The sequence below is a fragment of the Maniola hyperantus genome, chromosome Z (assembly GCF_902806685.2).
Source record: "Maniola hyperantus chromosome Z, iAphHyp1.2, whole genome shotgun sequence".
Taxonomy (NCBI): domain Eukaryota; kingdom Metazoa; phylum Arthropoda; class Insecta; order Lepidoptera; family Nymphalidae; genus Maniola; species Maniola hyperantus.
The window spans coordinates 8,027,539-8,047,937 of NC_048564.1; the positions used below are offsets into that span (position 1 = coordinate 8,027,539).

Here is a 20,399-nt window from a genome sequence, read left to right on the forward strand (position 1 = left end):
AAAACCAAGTAGTTTTAAGTTGCCAAATCTATAATATAAAAATTAATCACTAAATGTGTTGCTCATCGCTAATCTCGAGAACCGCAGAACCGATTTCGCTAATTCTTTTTTTAAAATATTCCTTGAAGTACGAGGATGGTTCTTACGGAGAGAAAAATTTAAATAATTTGAATCGACTGTTAGGCGGAACGAAGTTCGCCAGGGCAGCTAGTTAGTTATAAAATTTGGGAAACTCAAACTTGTTTTTATTTTATAGTCAGCTACAAACCCAGTTAGTCGCCAACAAACTGGCCCACCAGTTTGGCGAGATAGATATGTAGGAAACTATGTAAAATTAATATGAATAAATAAATTAAAAAAAAAAAAACAAGTTACAAAAAGACATTAATCTTATTTCGTTACGAACCCGACTAAAATATTCTTGATTAATAAACATTTGTCTAGAAAATTTTGAGAAGACGAAATATTAAAAAAATATATATATAAATATAGACGAAATATTAATCTTATTTCGTAGCTGGTAATGAAAACTTGGTTACCAACGTGGACGGAACCTTTGTTTTAAATTTTTATCAAAAAGTATTGAATATTTATGGAAGTAAATTTATGAGGATTTATTTTCACAGGACGGCAAGCATCATCGCAACAATCATTCTCTCAGGAACCGTGATCTGCAGCATCACGTATTTGGTGCTCAGCATTAACTTCAAGGTTAGATTCCAAATTGTTATTCTCAATCAATTTTCATATGGAACAAAGGGAAGGACAAGTTTATCTGCAAAGGCATCCAACCAGGCAGATGGGTTGTTTGAAGTTGTATCACTGGAGGAAACTGACTGTCGAAAACCTTTTACTCTATCCCATACTAAGGTAGATGTGGATCGGGGGTTTAAGGATTCACAGAAGGTTGTCCATCCTGACTTTTTCTTTTTTTTAACCATCATCATATAGTCAGTTTAAAGATTGTGTTATTTAAAAATTCATTGGCAGCTTGAGTATGAGAGAACTCAACCAAGACTGTTTCTTCGAACATTCTTAACGCCATCCTTGAGAACCGACCTTATTTGATTCTTGTGTAAAAACTGACCAAATTTAATTGCTCGCATGGAGGCACCGGCTAAAGGGAACACTACTCGGGAAACGTATACTATAAAACTAGCTTATGCTCGCGACTTCCTCCGCGTGGACTACACAAATTTCAAACCCCTATTTCACCCCCTTAGGGATTGAATTTTCAAATTCCTTTCTGCCTACGTCATAATAGCTATCTGCATACCAAAAAGCCCGATCCGTCCAGTAGTTTGAGCTGTGCGTTGATAGATCAGTCAGTCACCTTTTTCTTTTATATAATATATAGATATGGACCATTGTCATCATTAAAGTATTTGTTAGGAGCGTCAGAGAGTTAGGAGTGATGGTACAGCGATTGAATTGAAGTAGTCACAAAACCTGCGTCTGTGACTGTGTTTTTAGATGAACTGATTTTATCTTTGCATTGTTGATTTGATGTTTTCTTACTTACTTTTCTCACAGTCTCACTGCGGTCTCTCAGTAGGTTTTGTAGTTACCGTGACATAAGCTCTTGGATCAGGGGTTTGCGGAGGAGGATTCCCCTCCATAATACCTCCACCTTCTTCCACCAACACTTAATCTAAATATTTGCCACCTAAAACACCAACTATTGCATATCTAACGCACTAAAATAAACGAAAACCTCACTAACAAGTGTTTTCAACACAGCAAACGCTAGCAAAAGTCGTCCTTATTTTAAAAGTGAACAAAACTTTTGACACGAAAGGTGACACATAGAATAGAGTTAAAATGGCGAGTGAGTTCTCACTTTGTACAGACTATACATGTGTATTACAATCGTTGACCGGAAAATAATTTGCAGTTCATTAGGGTTCCGTACCTCAAAAGGAAAAACAGAACCCTTATAGGATCACTTTGTTGTCTGTCTGTCTCTCTGTCTGTCTGTCAAGAAACCTATAAGGTACTTCCCGTTGACCTAGAATCATGAAATTTGGCAGGAAGGTAGGTCTTATAGCAGACATGAAGGGAAAAATTTGAAAACCGTGAATTTGTGGTTACATCACAAGAAAAAAATTAAAAATGTGTTAATGAAAAAATATTGCTATTTTCAACTTTCAAAGTAAGATTACTATACCAAATGGGGTATCATATGAAAGGTCTTTACTTGCACATTCTAAAATACTTAGATTTTCATTTATTTTTAGTTTTTTATTTATCGTGCAAAATGTCGATAAAATACGATTGTAGTTCGGAACCCTCAGTGCGCTAGTCTGACTTGCACTTGGCTGGTTTTTTTCTAATATATCTTTTTCGCAATTTGAACAGCGAATATCACTGCGGGTAAAACGACTAGCGGCGACTGTGCACAATAACCGCACCATGGCTCAACTAATTTCATTCCTGATGGTCGCCGCCCTGGTACTTCAGATCGAGATCATTATGGTATCGTATTTAGTGCTATTTTTTCTATTTTCATAATAATTTAAATCTAGTTTTTTGAGATAAACAATAAATGTAGAGGAATATTTAACATACGAACTTGGATGTAACTTAATTGTTAATTTAAATACGACAGTAGTTTAATTTTAGTAAGTGACTTGTGCCTTAAGTTAAAAAATAGATGTATTAATTTATCCTTTAATACTGTGGAAAATAGAGGCCCTGTAATTAAACTAAATAAATAAACTTACAAGGCCCTAGGTACTTTAACGTGAAAAAAATATTGTGGGCGTTGTCGAATAATTTCAAATGTACCGGTAAACACTAATATTATTATGTTAAGTTTTACAATAGTTAAGGTTACATAGTTAGGGTTAAATCATAATATTATGATTATAGGGTATCTACATGATCTCTGGCAAAGAGACACCAAAGTCCAAAGATGGCACCGCGTACTGCCTAGACGATATCAACGAGGTAAGTAATAAATAATGCCACTGTGTAAAACTAATGTAGAAATCCTATACTTTAACAAAGCAAATATTGTAAATAAATATAGCAATATTTTAGAGCCTCGATAGCTCTACGATTAAAGGGGCGGACTGAAATCCGAAAGGTCACCGGTTCAAACCCCACCCGTCGCACTACTGTCGTGCCTACTCCTAGCACAAGCTTTAGGTACGCATAGTTTATTCAGATACAAGTTAGCCCTTGACTGCAATCTCACCTAGTGGTAAGTGATGACGCAGTCTAAGATTGGAGCGGGCTAACCTGGAAGGGGTATGCCAGTTTTTTTATATTAAAACCATGTAAATTAAATTATATTGTATATATCGCTGTTGATTGCAAAAAACGAATAAAATAAAAAAAATGTCCTTTTGGTTTCTACGCGGCATCGTACCGGAACGAAAAATCACTTGGCGGCACGGCTTTGCCGGTAGGGTGGTATTTAGCCACGGCTGAAGCCTCCCACCAGACGAGACCAAAAATTTATAAATTATAAAATTCCAAACCCCTGCCGGGAATCGAACCCGGGACCTCCCACCAAAAAGACCACGCGTTAACCACTGCACCAGAGAGGTCGTCAAATCTTTTCTTTAAAGAACATTAGCCAAGTTAATTGCTGACTAATATTCCCCTTTCTGCTCTAATTAGGCGTAAAGCTTGTGCTAGGAGTAGGTACGACAATAGTGCAACGGATGAGATTTGAACCGGCGACCTTTCGGTTTTCAGTCCGCCGCTTTAACCGTTGAGCTATCGAGGCTCAATCTTATAGACATAGTTCTGATTAACTTTGGTTTTCTGCTAGAACTACCTACAAATGACGCTGCTGGTGATGATCCTATGCGCAGTTCATCAGATTTTGATCACGATTGTGAAGACGGTACTGCTGTTCTTAATCAGTGTGACATATATTGCGGTTACAATTCAGAAGAACCTCTATTACTACGACCACTTCTCTAAATACCAGTAAGTGTGTAGCATCATTACTTTCCTCGCGAATACAAATTATTTTTGATTAAAGGCGACATTAGATGAACTTATTGCTTTTACTTGTGTCATATACCACGTTTCAGAACGATATTTCATTTTTATACATCCGTTAAAAACTTCTCCTGCATTTCCGCAGGGAGCATTATGAAAAGATACTAAGCATGATGTAGCACTGCTTTGGAAATTCACTTTAATTAAGGGTTAGTTTGCAACCCAGCGATCTTTAGGTACATACTACGCACTAGATTCGTCATTCTAATCGACTAGTCATAGACACTAGGCTGCTAGACACTTTTGTCTCAAATCAAATCATTTGATAGCTACTTAGTATAAAATGAAGTTTAAAGAAGTTTGAAGAAACATGATTTCTGTTTGGAATAAGCCATATCTATTTAATTCATTGGTAAATATTGTTATGAATAAAAAACTGACCAATAAATTGCGTTCGCACATCATTTATCCGATGAAGTTGAAACTTTATACAGTTGTTGTCGATACTTGAGTGAAGGTTTCTGACTAGTACCATCAATGCACATTAAGTGGCGCATGAGTCGAATTGCAACGCACGCCGGGTGTAAGCTATAGGTGTAACGCATAACTAAGTAGGTTCCTGCGGTGGCTCAGTGATTCGTCAACTTGTGAAAACTGTTACCCCCCGCACCGCTCTACTACCATAAAAGTCAAAAAGTCAAAACGTTTATTCAAAGTAGGTAAAAAAATTACGCTTTTTGATAGTCTGTTTGCCTTTGTAAGATGATGATATAGTGGTGATAATTTTTACGCGAACTTAAAACGAAAGCTACGAGGGTAAGAGCCTACTCAGTATGCTTAGTACGAGATTTTATGTCTCACCAACATTGATAGTATTCGAGTGTCGAAACACTTCAGCGTTATAGTAAAATGGGTCTTAACCTGCCTTATTTTAAAGCTCAAGTTTGTCAACACATCTACAGCCAGCTCTCCAAGCGGAAACGTTGCGAAATTAAAATCTGTGGTATTGAATTTTTGACTTCAATTCAAGGAAGGCTCTTTAGGTTCATTTTACTTTGACGTTATTGTGTTTCGACTAAATTCTAGCAACTTTGGTGAGACGTAAGACCTTAACTATGCGTACAGTTATGCGTTATGCCTATAGTATATAATAAAGTTCCTTTTTATCACAGGCATAGATGCGGAGTGGACTGGAATCAGCAGTGGACGAATATTGTAATAGCTCTCGGTGCATTGGTTGCGCTAGTGCTGCACTCCCAGCAAACCGAGAGCACTTACCGGCTCGACTTCATCTGGAAACTACAGGCTAACGGTATGTTCATGTTAATCTTCCAAAATATTGCTTGATATTATATTATTTTTGATATTCATTAGGGCACTATGCGTCCCAAAAGCGGCGGCGTTGAGACACATTTTGGATGATCGAAGAATCAAGTTTTGTCCTCGAAAACTACAATTTTTTTTATTTTTTTTTTTAATATTTTAAAACTATAGATATTTTTTAGTGAATTACGAGAGCCAAAACACGATTGGTACAATTTGGCTTTAGACAAAAATTGCAAAATTTCTCCAAAATACACATTTTTTACACGACCATTAGGAGAAAAACCAGTTTTATTCGATTGATATAAAACCAATTTCAATAAATTTGGTATTTGCGTTCGACGTTGAATACACTAAGGGATTACGGTATTATTTTATGGTAACAGAGCCCATAGAATTTTAAATACAAATATTTATAAAAAGCGTGCAACAAATTTGAGCTCGGGCGGCCCAGAATACCGCTCCCGGTCGCCCGCAACGTGTCCACCCGTGTACAACTTCAATCCCATTTCGTGACATCCACGAGATTTTTTTCTTAATTCCCGTGGGAACTCTTTAATTATCCGTATCAAATAGTAGCGTATGTCCGTCCCAAGGATGCGAGCTACTTCCATAAAAATTTGTTCAATCGAAACGTGTACAATGGTAACTAATTTGAAAAAATGATTTGACATTGAATTTGTATGTCAAAATCAGTTTAAGGGATAGGCCATGAAAAGCTAGCGAACAGGCAGATAGATACTTTCGCATTTATAATATTAAATAATATAGACGTATGGATAGTTTTTATCAAACACCAATTGAGCCATTTGCCGAGTTTGCTCGGGCCGACGCGGCGCTGGGTGCCTGCCCAGCAACACAGCATGGCTTTTTTGATTGTTTAACAAAATTAAATGTTTCACAGATGAAAAGGAGGAAATGGAGCACTTGGAAGCCTATAATAGGAAACTGCTCGCCAACATCTTGCCGGAACATGTCGCTCAACATTTCTTGCGCAGCGACAAGAACATCGATGTAAGATCTTCTTTGCGGCTCTCGGATTAGGGCATCTCTTAATATACAGGGTGAAACCAGATCGGTAACAAACGAAGACAGGTGATAGTACTGATGATTACTGATATCACAAAAAAAACGCGACAAAATATTAAAAAAATATCCTGTATTTTGTAAAAGTTCACGATATGTTGCAAATAAAACATCTGACTGATGCTAGAGGTCAACGAACGTTGTGTAATTAGATCACTCGGATTTTACTCCAGTTTTGCACGCTATATATTGCGGGTTTGAAAAATGCTAAAACACTAAAATTAGAAAATGAGGCAAATGGTTATTGGTATTGGATTGTGTTTAGATAGTATAACAATAACGCTAAGTTTTTGCAAGCGTTCTGGTTACACCCTGATATGGTTACGAGATGTGCCTGTGACAAGAAGATACCTAATAATTGTGTCATTGTTTTTACTTCACACAATAGGAGCTCTACCATGAACAATGCGAGTCCGTATGCGTAATGTTTGCGTCCATCCCGAACTTCTCCGAGTTCTACGTAGAGTTGGAGGGGAACAACGAAGGCGTGGAATGCCTCCGGTTGCTAAACGAGATAATTGCTGATTTTGATGAGATCCTTGCCGAGGACCAGTTCAGATACATTGAGAAGATCAAGAGTACGGGGGCTACGTACATGGCTGCATCGGGTTCGCATAAAATATTATACATTTTTTATTATCAATTTACTGATAATTATCTAATACTTACTTTCAATTCTGCAAAACTTTGTTGCTGAATAAGTAACTTCCTGTCAATTAGAAGCAAAATTTGAGTGGTGCCGTTAGTGTTTTGGATAGGTTATTCAATTTCCTATAATTTTGTAAACATACCTGATTTTGGAGATGTTCAGTAGGTATATGAATCTGACCGACAATAATAATAGACGTCAAAATCGTCACTAATCCAACCAAAATGAAGCCAACTTCTTTAACTGTTACACTTTATAGACTATACCATATATCATAGACAGTAAAAACAGAGATGATTGTAATCAAGAATTTTGATATTAATTTCATAGTTATTCATAAATATTTTTTATATTTTTTATGATAGTGTTTTACTTATACTTCAAGGAAATTTTTAAATACTTATCAAAAATTGATGAACTGGCAGGACTCGAACCTGCGTCTTTTGGGTTCGCGCCCGATGCTTTGACCGCTAGGCCACGGTTTCGCTTACTGCCAGTGACGAAATTTGTGATATGTATGTTCACTCAGTACTGAAGCGACTGTTAATGCCATCTTGTACTGCGACACTTGGCTGTTATCGAAAATTCATAAATATTTTAGGTCTGACAGCGGCCACCAGGGACCTACGTGGCTTTCGTCATGTTACTGCAATGGCGGACTATGCTCTTCGTCTACGTGAACAGCTGCAGTATGTCAATGAACACTCATTCAATAGCTTCCGTATCAGGATAGGTAAGTTATAAGTACATAAGTACAATCTACAAACTTTACTCCCTACCAATCCTACTAGACCTATACATTTTTATATGAAATTCATTAATAATAATTAGAATTCATTTTGTTAAGTATTATTTTTTGCAGTGCGACTTGCTATTTTGCTATTTGCGATGGTTTTGTCATTAATGAATGTTTTGTATTATTCTACATTCAACTTTTAAATAAGGAAATATAATGTAGGTACCTATCAAAAATTTCGGGTAAGCGTTTTGCGTTACCTAATCAATAGGTTAGTGAAATCTCCATCCAGCTTTTAGATAGTATATGTATGTATCTCGAGTCTCGACCAAAGCCTTCCGTACTGACACTTTAGAGCATCTTGATTTTGCTAATCCAAGCGATGGTTTATACCTGTTTTTTAATAAGTTAGCATGCACCTATTTACTTACGTTACTTACGACTTAATACGTCGTAAGTAACGCAATAGAGCTTTGTAAATGCTAACCGTCTTGAGACAAAAAAAGAAAACAATTTTACTGATAACTAAATTGATGTTATGACAGCTTTTATATGAGAAATTGGTCAGTTTTAAAATAAACACGCGTTTCAGTTTTTTTGGTAAGGCCGACAGTTACTGTTTTTTGACATTTGTTGTATGTCAAAAATCAGACATTTACTTAATACTATTGACGTTTAGTATTTGGTCATTACTCTACAACTCTTCGACTCTATCAAGTGTAGGTTTGTAGAGTGTGTAGAGTAAGTAAGTTTTCTGCTTGAACAGGCATTAACATTGGACCAGTTGTCGCTGGCGTCATTGGTGCACGCAAACCTCAGTATGACATCTGGGGGAACGCCGTCAATGTTGCCTCACGAATGGACTCTACTGGATTACTGGATCATATCCAGGTGAGCTTAGAAAAAAAACATTGAATCTGAATTGTATAGTATAAGTCGCATCACATTCGCATTGTTAAAAATGATTTTTCAAATATAGAATTTCAATTTGATTAGATACATATGTATCTAACTTTCTAATTCGCTCCGAAAGGCTTAGTTCAAGTACCCTAAGTTCAAAAGTGAAATAGAAGTTACATTATACCGATATATTCATTGGCCTTTAGTAATAAAAATATTAATACATTCTGCTTATACCTACGTGGATTATAGGTACAGTCAAATGCAATTTGAAAGCAATTTGTAAAAGTTTATTCAAATAATAACTAATTCTATTTTATTTTGAAATGTAAGGTAAATAGTAAAAAGCCAGATTGTAATATAAGCTGTGCATTAATATTTTTTATTTACAAGGGCCAGTATTTAAAAGCAATACAATCTTGACTATTTGAATATAGCATTGCGATTATTGTGGTACCACATTTTTTTTGTTTTTGGGATATTATTGCTGATAGCGAAATTTGTAAGATGATAAAAAATACAACATTGCAATACTATAGCTGCTGTTGCGAATATCCAATAGGTGACTCAAGAAGTATATGACATTCTTTCGACCCGTGGTTACAAACTTCGCTGCCGTGGTACCGTTGATGTAAAGGGCAAAGGTAACATGGTTACCTTCTTCCTCGATGGCATCGGTGAGACCCCACAACCCGTATTGAGAGATATCTATGCGGTAAGTTGCAATGCTATCTACTTAAGTGCTTACATATATACATATCTACCTACCTAGCTACTAACCTAACCTTCCGATAATTTCAACTAATTACTTAAACGACTTCAAATAAAAAGGTTCTCAATGTAGAGCAAATTTTTTGGTGATTTTACTGCCGTTAACTTATTAAAATCTAAACCGATTTCTAGATGTTTTTTTTCATTCGTAGTATAGTAACATAATAATTACAGTTAAACTCAGTTTGTCACTTTTTTATTTTAACATTTGTTCTCTTGTCTCCATATAGAAGTTCAAAAAACTGATCATTATTAGTAAGATACATTTGATAGGCGTATCCATAGGCGGTTGCGAAACGGATGTAAATGAAACTATCATTTCATAGAACCCAACACCGTCGACATCTGGTGCAGGGAATGATGTTCGCACTGGCGAGTACCACGACGAACGACGACCTGAACACCGACCTCTTGAGACCCTTTCCGAGGGGCACACCGATGAGGATGGCGGAACTTCACCGCGAGCTTCGATTCCAAAGGGTAAGCTATGAATATTATTCCTCCTAACAGATTTTCAGCCACGGCGATCTATTTCCACGGAGATTAGCAAACAATGCAGGAGAAATAATAGTGCACGAGTATGAGCACAAATGTAGGTGCACTCTCGATTCCCTCTCTCTCATAGTTCGATATGACGGCAAACTGACACGACCGGAGAGATCAGAAACGACGAATTTACGTGGAGTCGGCGGTATGAACGAGCAACACCGCCAACGTAAACCAATCGAAATAATCCAGGTGTCAATACAAAACTTTTCAATTATTTAAGGTATGTATTCTTTTTCGCTGATGTGTCAATCACTCCATCTATGAACAGAACGTGATAACCATGACGCATCACCTGCTGGCAGGCAGCTTGGTGCTTTCAAGCAAGGAACTTCTCTCAACAGATTTAATGATTTCATCAATTATTTGAAGCGATGAGTTTGTCATCTAAAGGAAGGAATTTGTTTACTTTTAAAACACGTAAACTACATTTTAAAAATATATGTAATGATTTTTTCCCCTTTTTTCCAGAGAGCCAAAATGGCTCAGTCAGCCCAAAAATAACCGAGAGCTCAACATCTCGGGAAAGTCTTGCGAGTGCAGTTCGAGCGCGAGTTCTACGCCGCCTCGAGCGACCCGTATCCCTGTCTGACTCACCACCTCTCCCTGCCTTCATCTCCCTCATATGCTCCAAGGCACATTCGATCGACTATATCACTTACAGTAATGAGACCGTGGAAAATAACTTCTCCTCGAATGATGTGAAACCAGTAGTAGAGTCAAGAAGCAGTGGCGACATCGAGACGTTACTACAGGACGGAGGCCCGCGGCGAGCAGCGAGCCTCGCGGACTTCCTCTTCAAGAGGAAGAAAACAAGACTTAATACCGCGTCCGTGAACATTATTGAGAATCCAATGAATGCGTTGTAAACATACTGAATGTTTTCTGAATGATAAATGATATTTTGGGATATAGATGATCCCAGCTGTAGTCACATGGTTAGTCGACGTAAGGTCGATCAACCACGTGACAACAGTGAGGATCATCAGCTATTATGATGGTAATCACTCACGATAGTTTAAACACTAAGATATTTTGGAACTTTATAAATCATACTTTTCACCCTATGTGCTACGCACTAGATGGGTTCTTTCATAGTATGCTCCCGGTTTTGTAATCATTATCTGCTTACTACTCTTTCAGTATATTATATTTATTATACATATATCACACACCGGCGTTACTCAAGTGTTTCGTCGACGTTAGCCCAACTAGTTTCAAACCCATCCGGGGTCCCTTTTCACAGGGACCCTCTCGATAGTTTAAACGCTAAAATATTATAATATATGATTATGTTCAATGAGAAATTGACTGACTGACATAATATCAAATACAAACCTACAGATCAAACCACCGCGCCGCTGGTCTAGGAACTTGAGATTTTGCATGTATGTAGGTATTTTATTTCTACCCAAGATTATTGGAATGGATCGGATTATTGGATAGGATTATTAAACGACGGTATGTCTGAGTGTATCAGCCGGTATGATGCTTTATCTATTTATTAAGTAGGTGTCTGAATATTATAATAAAACTATGATAGGTATACTATTTGACAAGACATTTATCCCGGATATGACTTCTTAAAACACGTATATTGGACTTGACCACCGATTTGACAATCATTGACATAGGCTATGACAATTTACCTACAATCTGATGATTACATGGACCTGGTAAATAATAATAATTATACCTAGGTACCTACTAGTATTTATTAATTCTATGGCTGAATATAGTTACTTTTTATGGTTATATTGATGACATTGAATGAGGTTATTGAGTATTAAAAAATCTACTAAGTGCGACTCAGACTCGCTCACCGAGAATTCCGAAGCTTGAAAAGAAACAAGTAGGTACCTACTTCAAATTGTACCTAATAGTAGTTTGTACCTAAACTTGATGAGTAAGAAAAACGGTACTTTTTTGATATATTTCACCAAGAGTCGAAAACAAAACGGATTAAAAATAAATTACAAATTATATCTAATGTTCACATTTCATTGTTTTACATTGAGTCGCGTTAGTTTTGAGTTGTTAAGGTGTGCGACGACTCTGATAAAACACATTTGTATAGGATAACTCAATTTATTAATGATAGCAACTGTTATTATTAAATATACTTAATATAAATGTAAATGAGAAAAAAGATCAATTACAAGTTGTACTTAAAACATACACTTTTTTCACTTAATCATGACCATCTCTATTCGTGTTAGATACAAAATCACCTTACAAAAGGTGGGGTACCCCTTGTAAGGTTTGACAACCCAGGCCCTTACATAGTGCCCACTCGTATACCTACTTTGCGTAACAAACTTACGAATTTATTGATATTAAAATTTAGACGCGCGGATTGTGTTTAGCATGGTTGTGATTATGTAATGCATTCGATGCGGGAAATATGATTTTTGAGTAGAGACTAGGTAGGAACCGCGTGCAATGTCAATTGATGTAGAACTAGATTATAGGTACTTATTACCATTTGTTGTTAAATATTTAGACCACATTTTTAAAATTGAAAATTATCGCCGCTTGTAGATAAATAGATAGAACTTTATTATTAGAATTTTAACATAGAAGTCTAGGTACACATTTCTTGCTTTGTAATTTAACACAATTTAACATTGAAGATCTGCTAAAAAATTAGCTAATCTCTCCAAGTAATATACAGTTGTAGGTTAGCACCATACTGTACAATGTACCTACTGTACGTACAGTGATATAAAATATCCATCCAAATGTTAATTAATAATTGTTAATTAATTTATTAATCTTTCAGAAATTTCTTCTTGAATTTTGGTGCGAGTATGAGTAGATATAAATATCAAAGTCTTTCTATTAGACATGTGGCATAGACTTCTATGATGACATTAAAAGTTAAATGATATTGTTGTAATATAATATGAGGCGAATATAAATTCGTTAAATTTCCCAAAGATATGGCTCAGTAATAATTATGTTATTTGATATCAATTAATGTACTTAAATAGTTAACTAGCTATTTAATTTAAAAGCGACCAGATCTTTTCTTATACTAAACTCTAAAATGTTTATTCGATAAGATATGAGCTTATTTCAATAAGTAGAGTAGCAGCTGTTTGAATGTAAAGTATTATTAAGAAAATCATTGAAAAATAACCAAAACATTAGTTTTTCAAGCGCTTCTTGTCTAAGATCGATTTATGCCTATTACAGGTGACCTCTTATACGCATGGAGATCGATTTTAGACGATGAAAAGCGGTACCTAGCTGATTTCACGCCGACTTTTGTAGGTGTGTCGGTGTGGCTAATATTTTTTTACCGTAGGATATAATTTTAAAAATGGGTGCCATTTGTATCGCTAATTTAATCCATTGTTGTATTTATGATAGGTATTTGCGTACTATTTAACATTACCTATATATAAATTATTTTAATTTTCAAGCATTACTTTTAACCGAACTCAAGCTCAACCAAAGGAACAATCTCAACATTAGCTGTTAAGATAGGTTTGGCTATACCTTTTATTTAAAATATTATTGTTAGCTCGAAACTTTGTACATATTTTAAAATAAGTTTATGTTTAGGATATTGTTATTAAATATAAATATCCTTTATATTATGTTATGTATTAACATTATTTTTTACTTGTAAAACAAGTACCTAACATACCTAAATAGTAAATACTATATTAGTTATATTTACAATTCCTGACGTCTAGATTAAATCCAGCCGAAAATCAAACGTGTAAGTTGCGAGTTTTTATTTATAAAACATACATGATAATAATAATAATTAGAGGATTGAATAAAAATAAAAAGTAGCATCGGTACACCTACCATACAAAGTACAGTACCTAGTAACCAAAATTATGATCAATTATTATTATAGGAAGGTACAATACATTCCTATATTATAGAGATCTGGCAAAAAGAAACTGACCTGGCCCATTATAATATGCCCACAAAGAAGCAAATCGAAGTTCGAACTCAAAGTTTTGGCACATTGGGGCATAAGCAAAATATTTCTGATAGGTATTGATAATAATTTGATTCTGCACCGTCTCGCCTGTTTCTTACGTTTTTTGGGAAATGAAACATCTTTAGGAGAGAGAACATGAGCGTAATGTTTGTGTCCCTACTTTTTGATATAAAAGAGAGAATGGGGGATAGACCGCATTTCATATTTTGGTTATTGGAATTAAGTCAAAGTACCTAACTTTGTGAAATTCTGAAATGGTACATATATTATAATCTGCAGTACCTATCAACACAGCTTGATGTTGCAAACTAATGTTCGAATGTGACCTACTGATTATTTACTAATAATTATAATATTGTAAACCTTCCTAATTATATTATAATAATAATTTCATGAATGATGTGTAAATTATTGTAGGTTCTTAATAAATAATAATAACTTCTATTTGAAGATTAAAAAATCATACCTACCTATGTATCTAGTTATCTACTTGTTACTGTATTAATATTTGTATTAGACCAAGAGTTCTAAAATTCTAGAAACCTTTTGTATTATAAAATTCAAGTAGTTGAAAATTTACCTATTTTTCGATGTTCTATACATATTTATTATCACATTAATTATAAATAAAAAATGTGCCAACCCCACTTTTTTGCGGGCCTTTTAACAGTATTAGTCTTCTGTTCTACTAATGATTATTCTAATTATTATTTTGTAGAATATAATGAAAAAAATATCAAAATTAATATTTACTTTCCACGACATAATATCCTATATTCATATTCCATTACAGCATTAATCGTCATATTCAAATAATTTAAATATGTAACCTATCTATACTTATGTTTAGTTTATTGAAGCTGCGTGTATATAAGGTAGGTACCTACATAATAGTTTGTCAGTAGATACACAATATATCATCACAATATTATAGAACTACAAGTTAACTACAAGATAAGGATTTTTCTTTAATGAGGTCTAAGTTATGAAATACTTACCATATCTACTTGTTTACCTCGAATAAATACCTACCTATAACCTCCATAAGTTTGAAAGTTTGAGTTGCATACTTACATTAAAAAAATTATGTGAAAGACTTATCGTTGTACTAAGTAAATAAAAATATCAAATGTACCAACTTAGTGGGTACCTAAATGGAAATAGGTACCTACCTAATATCTTAAGTCGTACTTACATTTAAAAAGTTAAGTAGGTCCGTGTCATCGTACCTACCATAATTTTGTTCATTATCGTTTCATTGAAAAGGATACGAGATCTTTTTTAAATGCACCCTATGTTCAAGAGTTATAAACTAGATATAGAACCTATGTCGATGAATTCCATTAAGCATAATTATTATTATTAGGAATTGAGTATGACACGGAATAATTTTCATTTAACCAATCATCTTTCTTTTAAATTAAATCTAGGTAGTAACTACTAATAATATGTCTGATTTTTTAGTTATCAGAATTTTATTGAGTTCCTTTCTCTAATAGGTAGCTATAATAATTGTTATTCGGTGTAATTTATATGTGCTTTAAACCTTGTAGATTATTCCACGTGCGATGAATTGCATGACGTAAGACTGAAACAAAACAACATGCGCGAAGTTACATGGCAATGGTTCGCAGCTCCTAGGTACATAACACATACCCTTTGCAATACGAACGAATGACTTTTGGGCTTGATATAGCAAGCGCCCCAGGCGCGCGGACGGGGCGCTGTGAAAACAAAATCTATGGCGCCTTATGGAACGACATAGGTACAACAAGCAACTGCTGCGCAATGATTCCATTGCACTCTTTACATTTTAAATCTTCACGGAGTCAAAATGAACACTGCTGCGCAATGATTCCATAGCACTCTTTAGTCTTTACATTTTAAATCTTCACGAAGTCAAAATGAACTACTTAGAGTGATTAAACTCTCGCTTGCTTTACCATTTGTCCTGTCCAGTTGGTTTCACAAAACAGGAATCTGCTGGCTGGTTGTTTTGTTGATCTATTTAGTGGCAAGAAGTGTGGCGCTAGGCGGCATTCCGCAATTACCTTAATTTTACCTTTCGATTTCCGCGTGTTATGAAAGAGCGTCACATACAACTCTTCTTCCCTGAAACCAATGACATCTAGAGAGGTTCCGAGACGGTCAAGTGACATGATGTCAAACACGTAGATTTTTGCTTGAGTCAAGCATATTGACTGTTTACAATGTCTGCTTGATGCTTGAGTCAAGTATTTACGTGATTGATGCGATTTTTTTTGCTTGACGTTCACGTCGGTTGGATCAAGCATAGCTCATTCTCGCGTCAACTGTTAGACATGGCGGACAGCGACGCTTTGGTACGCAAATAAAATAAAATAAAAAATAAAAAATATTAGCGAAAATTATAGAAGCGAACAATCGAGTAGAAAGTAATTTTTATTATTAGGTACTCATTTCACTATACATAGACACCCCAGAACTCTGGAAAATAAAATCACTGTTCTATTTTGATAAAAATTCCTTTGTTTGACCACCTCTGGACTACTTATAAGTACAACGATCACGTACCTACAAAATGAGAAAAGTGTCTCTTGCTGCTTGACGGGGCCATCAAGCCCCTTGACGGGCGCATCAAGCAGCTTGATCAAGCAAAATAAAACTACGTGCACAACGTCAAGCCGCTTGACCGTCTCGGAAGCTCTTAAGTACTGTCATGTTTCTCATTCATTCATGTGTACTTAAAAGTAAACATCTCGCCAGTATCTATGAAGTCTGTAGCACTACGTGCGTGCGTGTCGTTCATAAGCGTACGAATGTACCTACTATGACCTCTGCTCTTTTTGGAATTTCGTAATAGTATATTTTTGCCTGAAAACAATTACTGTAGGCACTGCATATTATACAAAATAGATGCCACCTTAACACGTCGCGCATTGTGTGTGTTTTAGGCTTAATGGAATACTTAGGGCTGACAAAAGCTCTATTAAAATTATTATATTAATCGATCATTAATGAGCTTGAAACAGCTCACAGCCCACAGGGCATCTTATTAAGTAGATACATGAAAAAAAATTTATTCTACATTTGTGTGACCAATGTAATATTTAGGTGTAATATTATAGTCTATTGTTGTTTAGTATAACTGGCCTAAGTATTTTTAATTTCATGCATTAATATTATAATAGTGACAAATTAAAAAACAAAAACGCTTATTATTATTACCTTCGTTACTCGTAGTTCATAAATACAATAATTCTTTAAAAGCACAATTAATACCTTATCTATATTTTAAACTTGATTTAAAGAGTTTATTTCCAGACTGTTTTATTAGTTTTAGAAAAGAAACCTGCTTGTTTAATTTTAGATAAAAAATTATTACGTTATTGACAAGAAAATTCTGTTCTTTGTCGTTAGGTAGGTACGGCAGGTCAGGTAGGTACTTAAGTAATAGTTTTTGTCGAGTTTTCAGGGAGCAATAGGTAAATGCGCAAATAGCTGATAAAATAGTAATATACAGTAATTCCCATCACTCTGTTGCTTTGTGAAAATTGTGATACTTTTAGTACCTATAACGCGTTGTTAGGAATTCTTCCGATCTAATTTTTACTATTTCATTTCCTTTCCGGTTAGTATTTGGGAACTTAAAAGGGGACTTGCAAGGGCCGCAGGAGGCGCTAGAGGCTCACACTCTTGCGTGCCAGCAGTGCTGGAATCAGGTTCTCAGAATTATTCTCCAAGGAAATTAAATTAAATAGGTATAGTCTGTACAAACTGACTTCTCATGCGCTATTTCTACTCTATGGGTCAAAGCTGTCATATCAAAAGTACGGTTCATCTTTAAGAAGGACTAAAATCGTTTTTTGACATAAATTTTGACACACAAAGTTAAAATGCGCACGAGGATTCATTTTTACGCATTATAATTTTATTAGTTCCAAAAACAGTGGTCCAAGATCCCCTTGCCGCCAGACGTTCCTTATTTTCTGAGAAACATAATGAGTGGGATAGAGTAGTGCTAGTGTGTACTTTTAATGTGCGCATATTCACTGGCTTGTACCTCAAGCCAATTTAAAAATCAGTTGCTAAAAGCACGTCAAAACATTATACACTTTTCTTAATGTCTGAGTGCTGATTTTTATGTGTATTTCCTGAGTATCATGATATAAAATTTAAGACTCAGACTTTTTTTTAAAGAATATTAGCCAAGTTTATCATGCTGACTAATATGCCCCTATCCCCTCCAATTAAGCGTAAAGCTTGTGCTAGGAGTAAGTACGACAATAGTGCAACGGGTGGGGTTTGTAGTTTGAACCGGCGACCTTTCGGTTTTCAGTCCACTTTTTTAACCGTTGAGCTATCGAGGCTCTAACTACTAGCAACTAGACTATAAGTAAGATAAACTATGTTACAGTACGCGGCCGAAAGTAATGTACATCGACTTTTAGAAAGATTTGTAGAGCGCTGTCCCTGTCGTTGAGACCGACAAAACGTCATATAGGTATGAGTGACAGAGACATCGCTCTACAAAGCCGAAATGTCATTCTAAAGGCCGATGTACATTATTTTCGACCGCGTACTGTATTTTTGGCGCGCTCTAAAACATCTGGCGGAAATTACCGGCCACAGGAAGTATCTGGCAGTATTGAATATTAGTTATTATTACATTCTGTCTTTGTATATGATTTTATTGACTACATTTTATTTGCTTCGAAATTAGCCAGTCGCAGCTGATGCACCGTCGGATTTTATAGTTTATGTTATTGTACGTCATCACTATAATATTATAATCATTAAGGCGGAAACAAATAATCGGACGCGCCATATATTATGTATATTACGCGACAGGTTGAAAAAACAATCGGGCTTTGAGGCGGGGGAACGCCCCGCACTCCGGCACGTCACACGCGCTCTCCCGCACCGGGTTAGCGCGATGGCTGTGCGGGTGTGCGGGGCGTTCCCTCCCTGATTGTAGGTAAGGCTGAACTGTGCAAACGGACGTAAGGAAGAAAGACCAAAATGCAAACGACTGTGCACACCTATCTGTCATGGCTATCAGCCGGAAATTACGGACTCATCTCATAGTTTGTTTCCGCTTTACGGACAAGCCCGCAACGCAACTGATCCCGCGATAATAATAGGCAGATATGAATTATTGTACTAGTATGAAGTCGCAGGCAAAAAAATACGTGTATGGCTACATACAATTTTCATTTGACACTGAAATCTGCGGAAAAAATTATGCGGTAAAATTTCGCAGTGTGGGCTTATCCTATTAAAAAAATACTAGGTACCTCGACAGATCGAAATGGCAATCGGGGAGGGAACGCCCCGCACAGCCGCACAGCTCCCGCGCTAACCCAGTGCGGGCGAGTGCGAGTGACGTGGGGTGTGCGGGGCCTCCTCCCCGCCTTATACCCCGATTGTCATCTCAACCTATCGCAGACTAAGTATACCTACCTACCTAGGCGGGCAAATACTTTCACAGAAAGACAAATTATTTCTTTCACATTTTTTAATTAGGTATTCTGATGTTGAAAAATTGTTTACGATGAATTTTTACGTAGTTATATAAGTACTTACCTAACAAAAGTAAAGACTTTTCTATTAGGTATGTAGGCAAAAGATTACCTACTATCAGTCTCAGACCAATCAGCTGCTGTAAAGTATCACGAATGGTGTACTTTTTCTACTACTTACCTGCACATTACGTTACTTCTTCCTTTTCTAATACTGTCTGAATGTTTATATTATTAAATAAATGGTGTTACGTGTAAAGTTTATTATTTTTCTCTTACCTACGCGTAAACCTGTAGAGTAAGAATAACGTCATGTTACTTAATCTGCAGATTTTTATATTATCGCCTAGGTGGATAAAATCTGGATAAATATTAAAAAATTATCACGTCGTCTCGTTTGTTCTCACAAGGCCAGATTAGGCCTCTGGCAAATCTGGCAAAACGGGATCGCACTGGCGGACACCTCTTCCTAACTTTATTTTTCCCACCTTGCGATATTCTGTTCTCTATCCAAGGTTTTACCCAACATGTTCTTTGCTTTCGTCTTTTTACTTTTACTTCTATTCTTCTGAGAACACCTAATTTAACAAAATATAGTAGGCAGGTAGGCAGGTATATACTAGATCAACGGGTGTATAGATCACATATTTACGTTTAGAAGATCAATCAAAGGTATTTATGTATTTACCACGTATTTACGCAATCTTCTCTATTAGTCCAGCAGCCGCCAAGGGATTTTTTTCTGATTAATAACAATCTGATTCTTCGTCTGTATGTTACGTTTTACGAGTCGCTATACAGGAAGCTATAGTAGGTACTGCGCACAGCGCAGGTGGTAGTTGAAATAATTGTCCAAATAACAGGTATTTTTGAGCATTGAGATAATTGGATAAGAAAGTCGGAAAAACAATTGTCCTACAAAATAAATGGTACGACTGGAGGGTCCTCCGCTCCGAATTTGTCCAA

At 35.8% G+C, this 20,399-nt stretch overlaps 1 protein-coding gene across 2 annotated transcripts in view; it reads left to right on the forward strand.

Moving 5' to 3' along the window:
* Positions 1–19,686, forward strand: part of LOC117995718 (adenylate cyclase type 6) — a 157,967-nt gene extending 138,281 nt beyond the window's left edge. For both annotated transcript variants that reach the window (XM_069509019.1, XM_069509020.1), the window contains exons 19-30: positions 627–711; positions 2,359–2,475; positions 2,872–2,949; positions 3,782–3,942; positions 5,130–5,269; positions 6,185–6,294; positions 6,755–6,974; positions 7,617–7,748; positions 8,518–8,642; positions 9,214–9,366; positions 9,749–9,902; positions 10,440–19,686. In XM_069509019.1, the coding sequence (XP_069365120.1) occupies positions 627–711; positions 2,359–2,475; positions 2,872–2,949; positions 3,782–3,942; positions 5,130–5,269; positions 6,185–6,294; positions 6,755–6,974; positions 7,617–7,748; positions 8,518–8,642; positions 9,214–9,366; positions 9,749–9,902; positions 10,440–10,837 (1,873 nt within the window). In that variant the 3' untranslated portion in view covers positions 10,838–19,686. The remainder of the gene's footprint in view (positions 1–626; positions 712–2,358; positions 2,476–2,871; positions 2,950–3,781; positions 3,943–5,129; positions 5,270–6,184; positions 6,295–6,754; positions 6,975–7,616; positions 7,749–8,517; positions 8,643–9,213; positions 9,367–9,748; positions 9,903–10,439) is intronic.
* Positions 19,687–20,399: the final 713 nt, after the last annotated feature.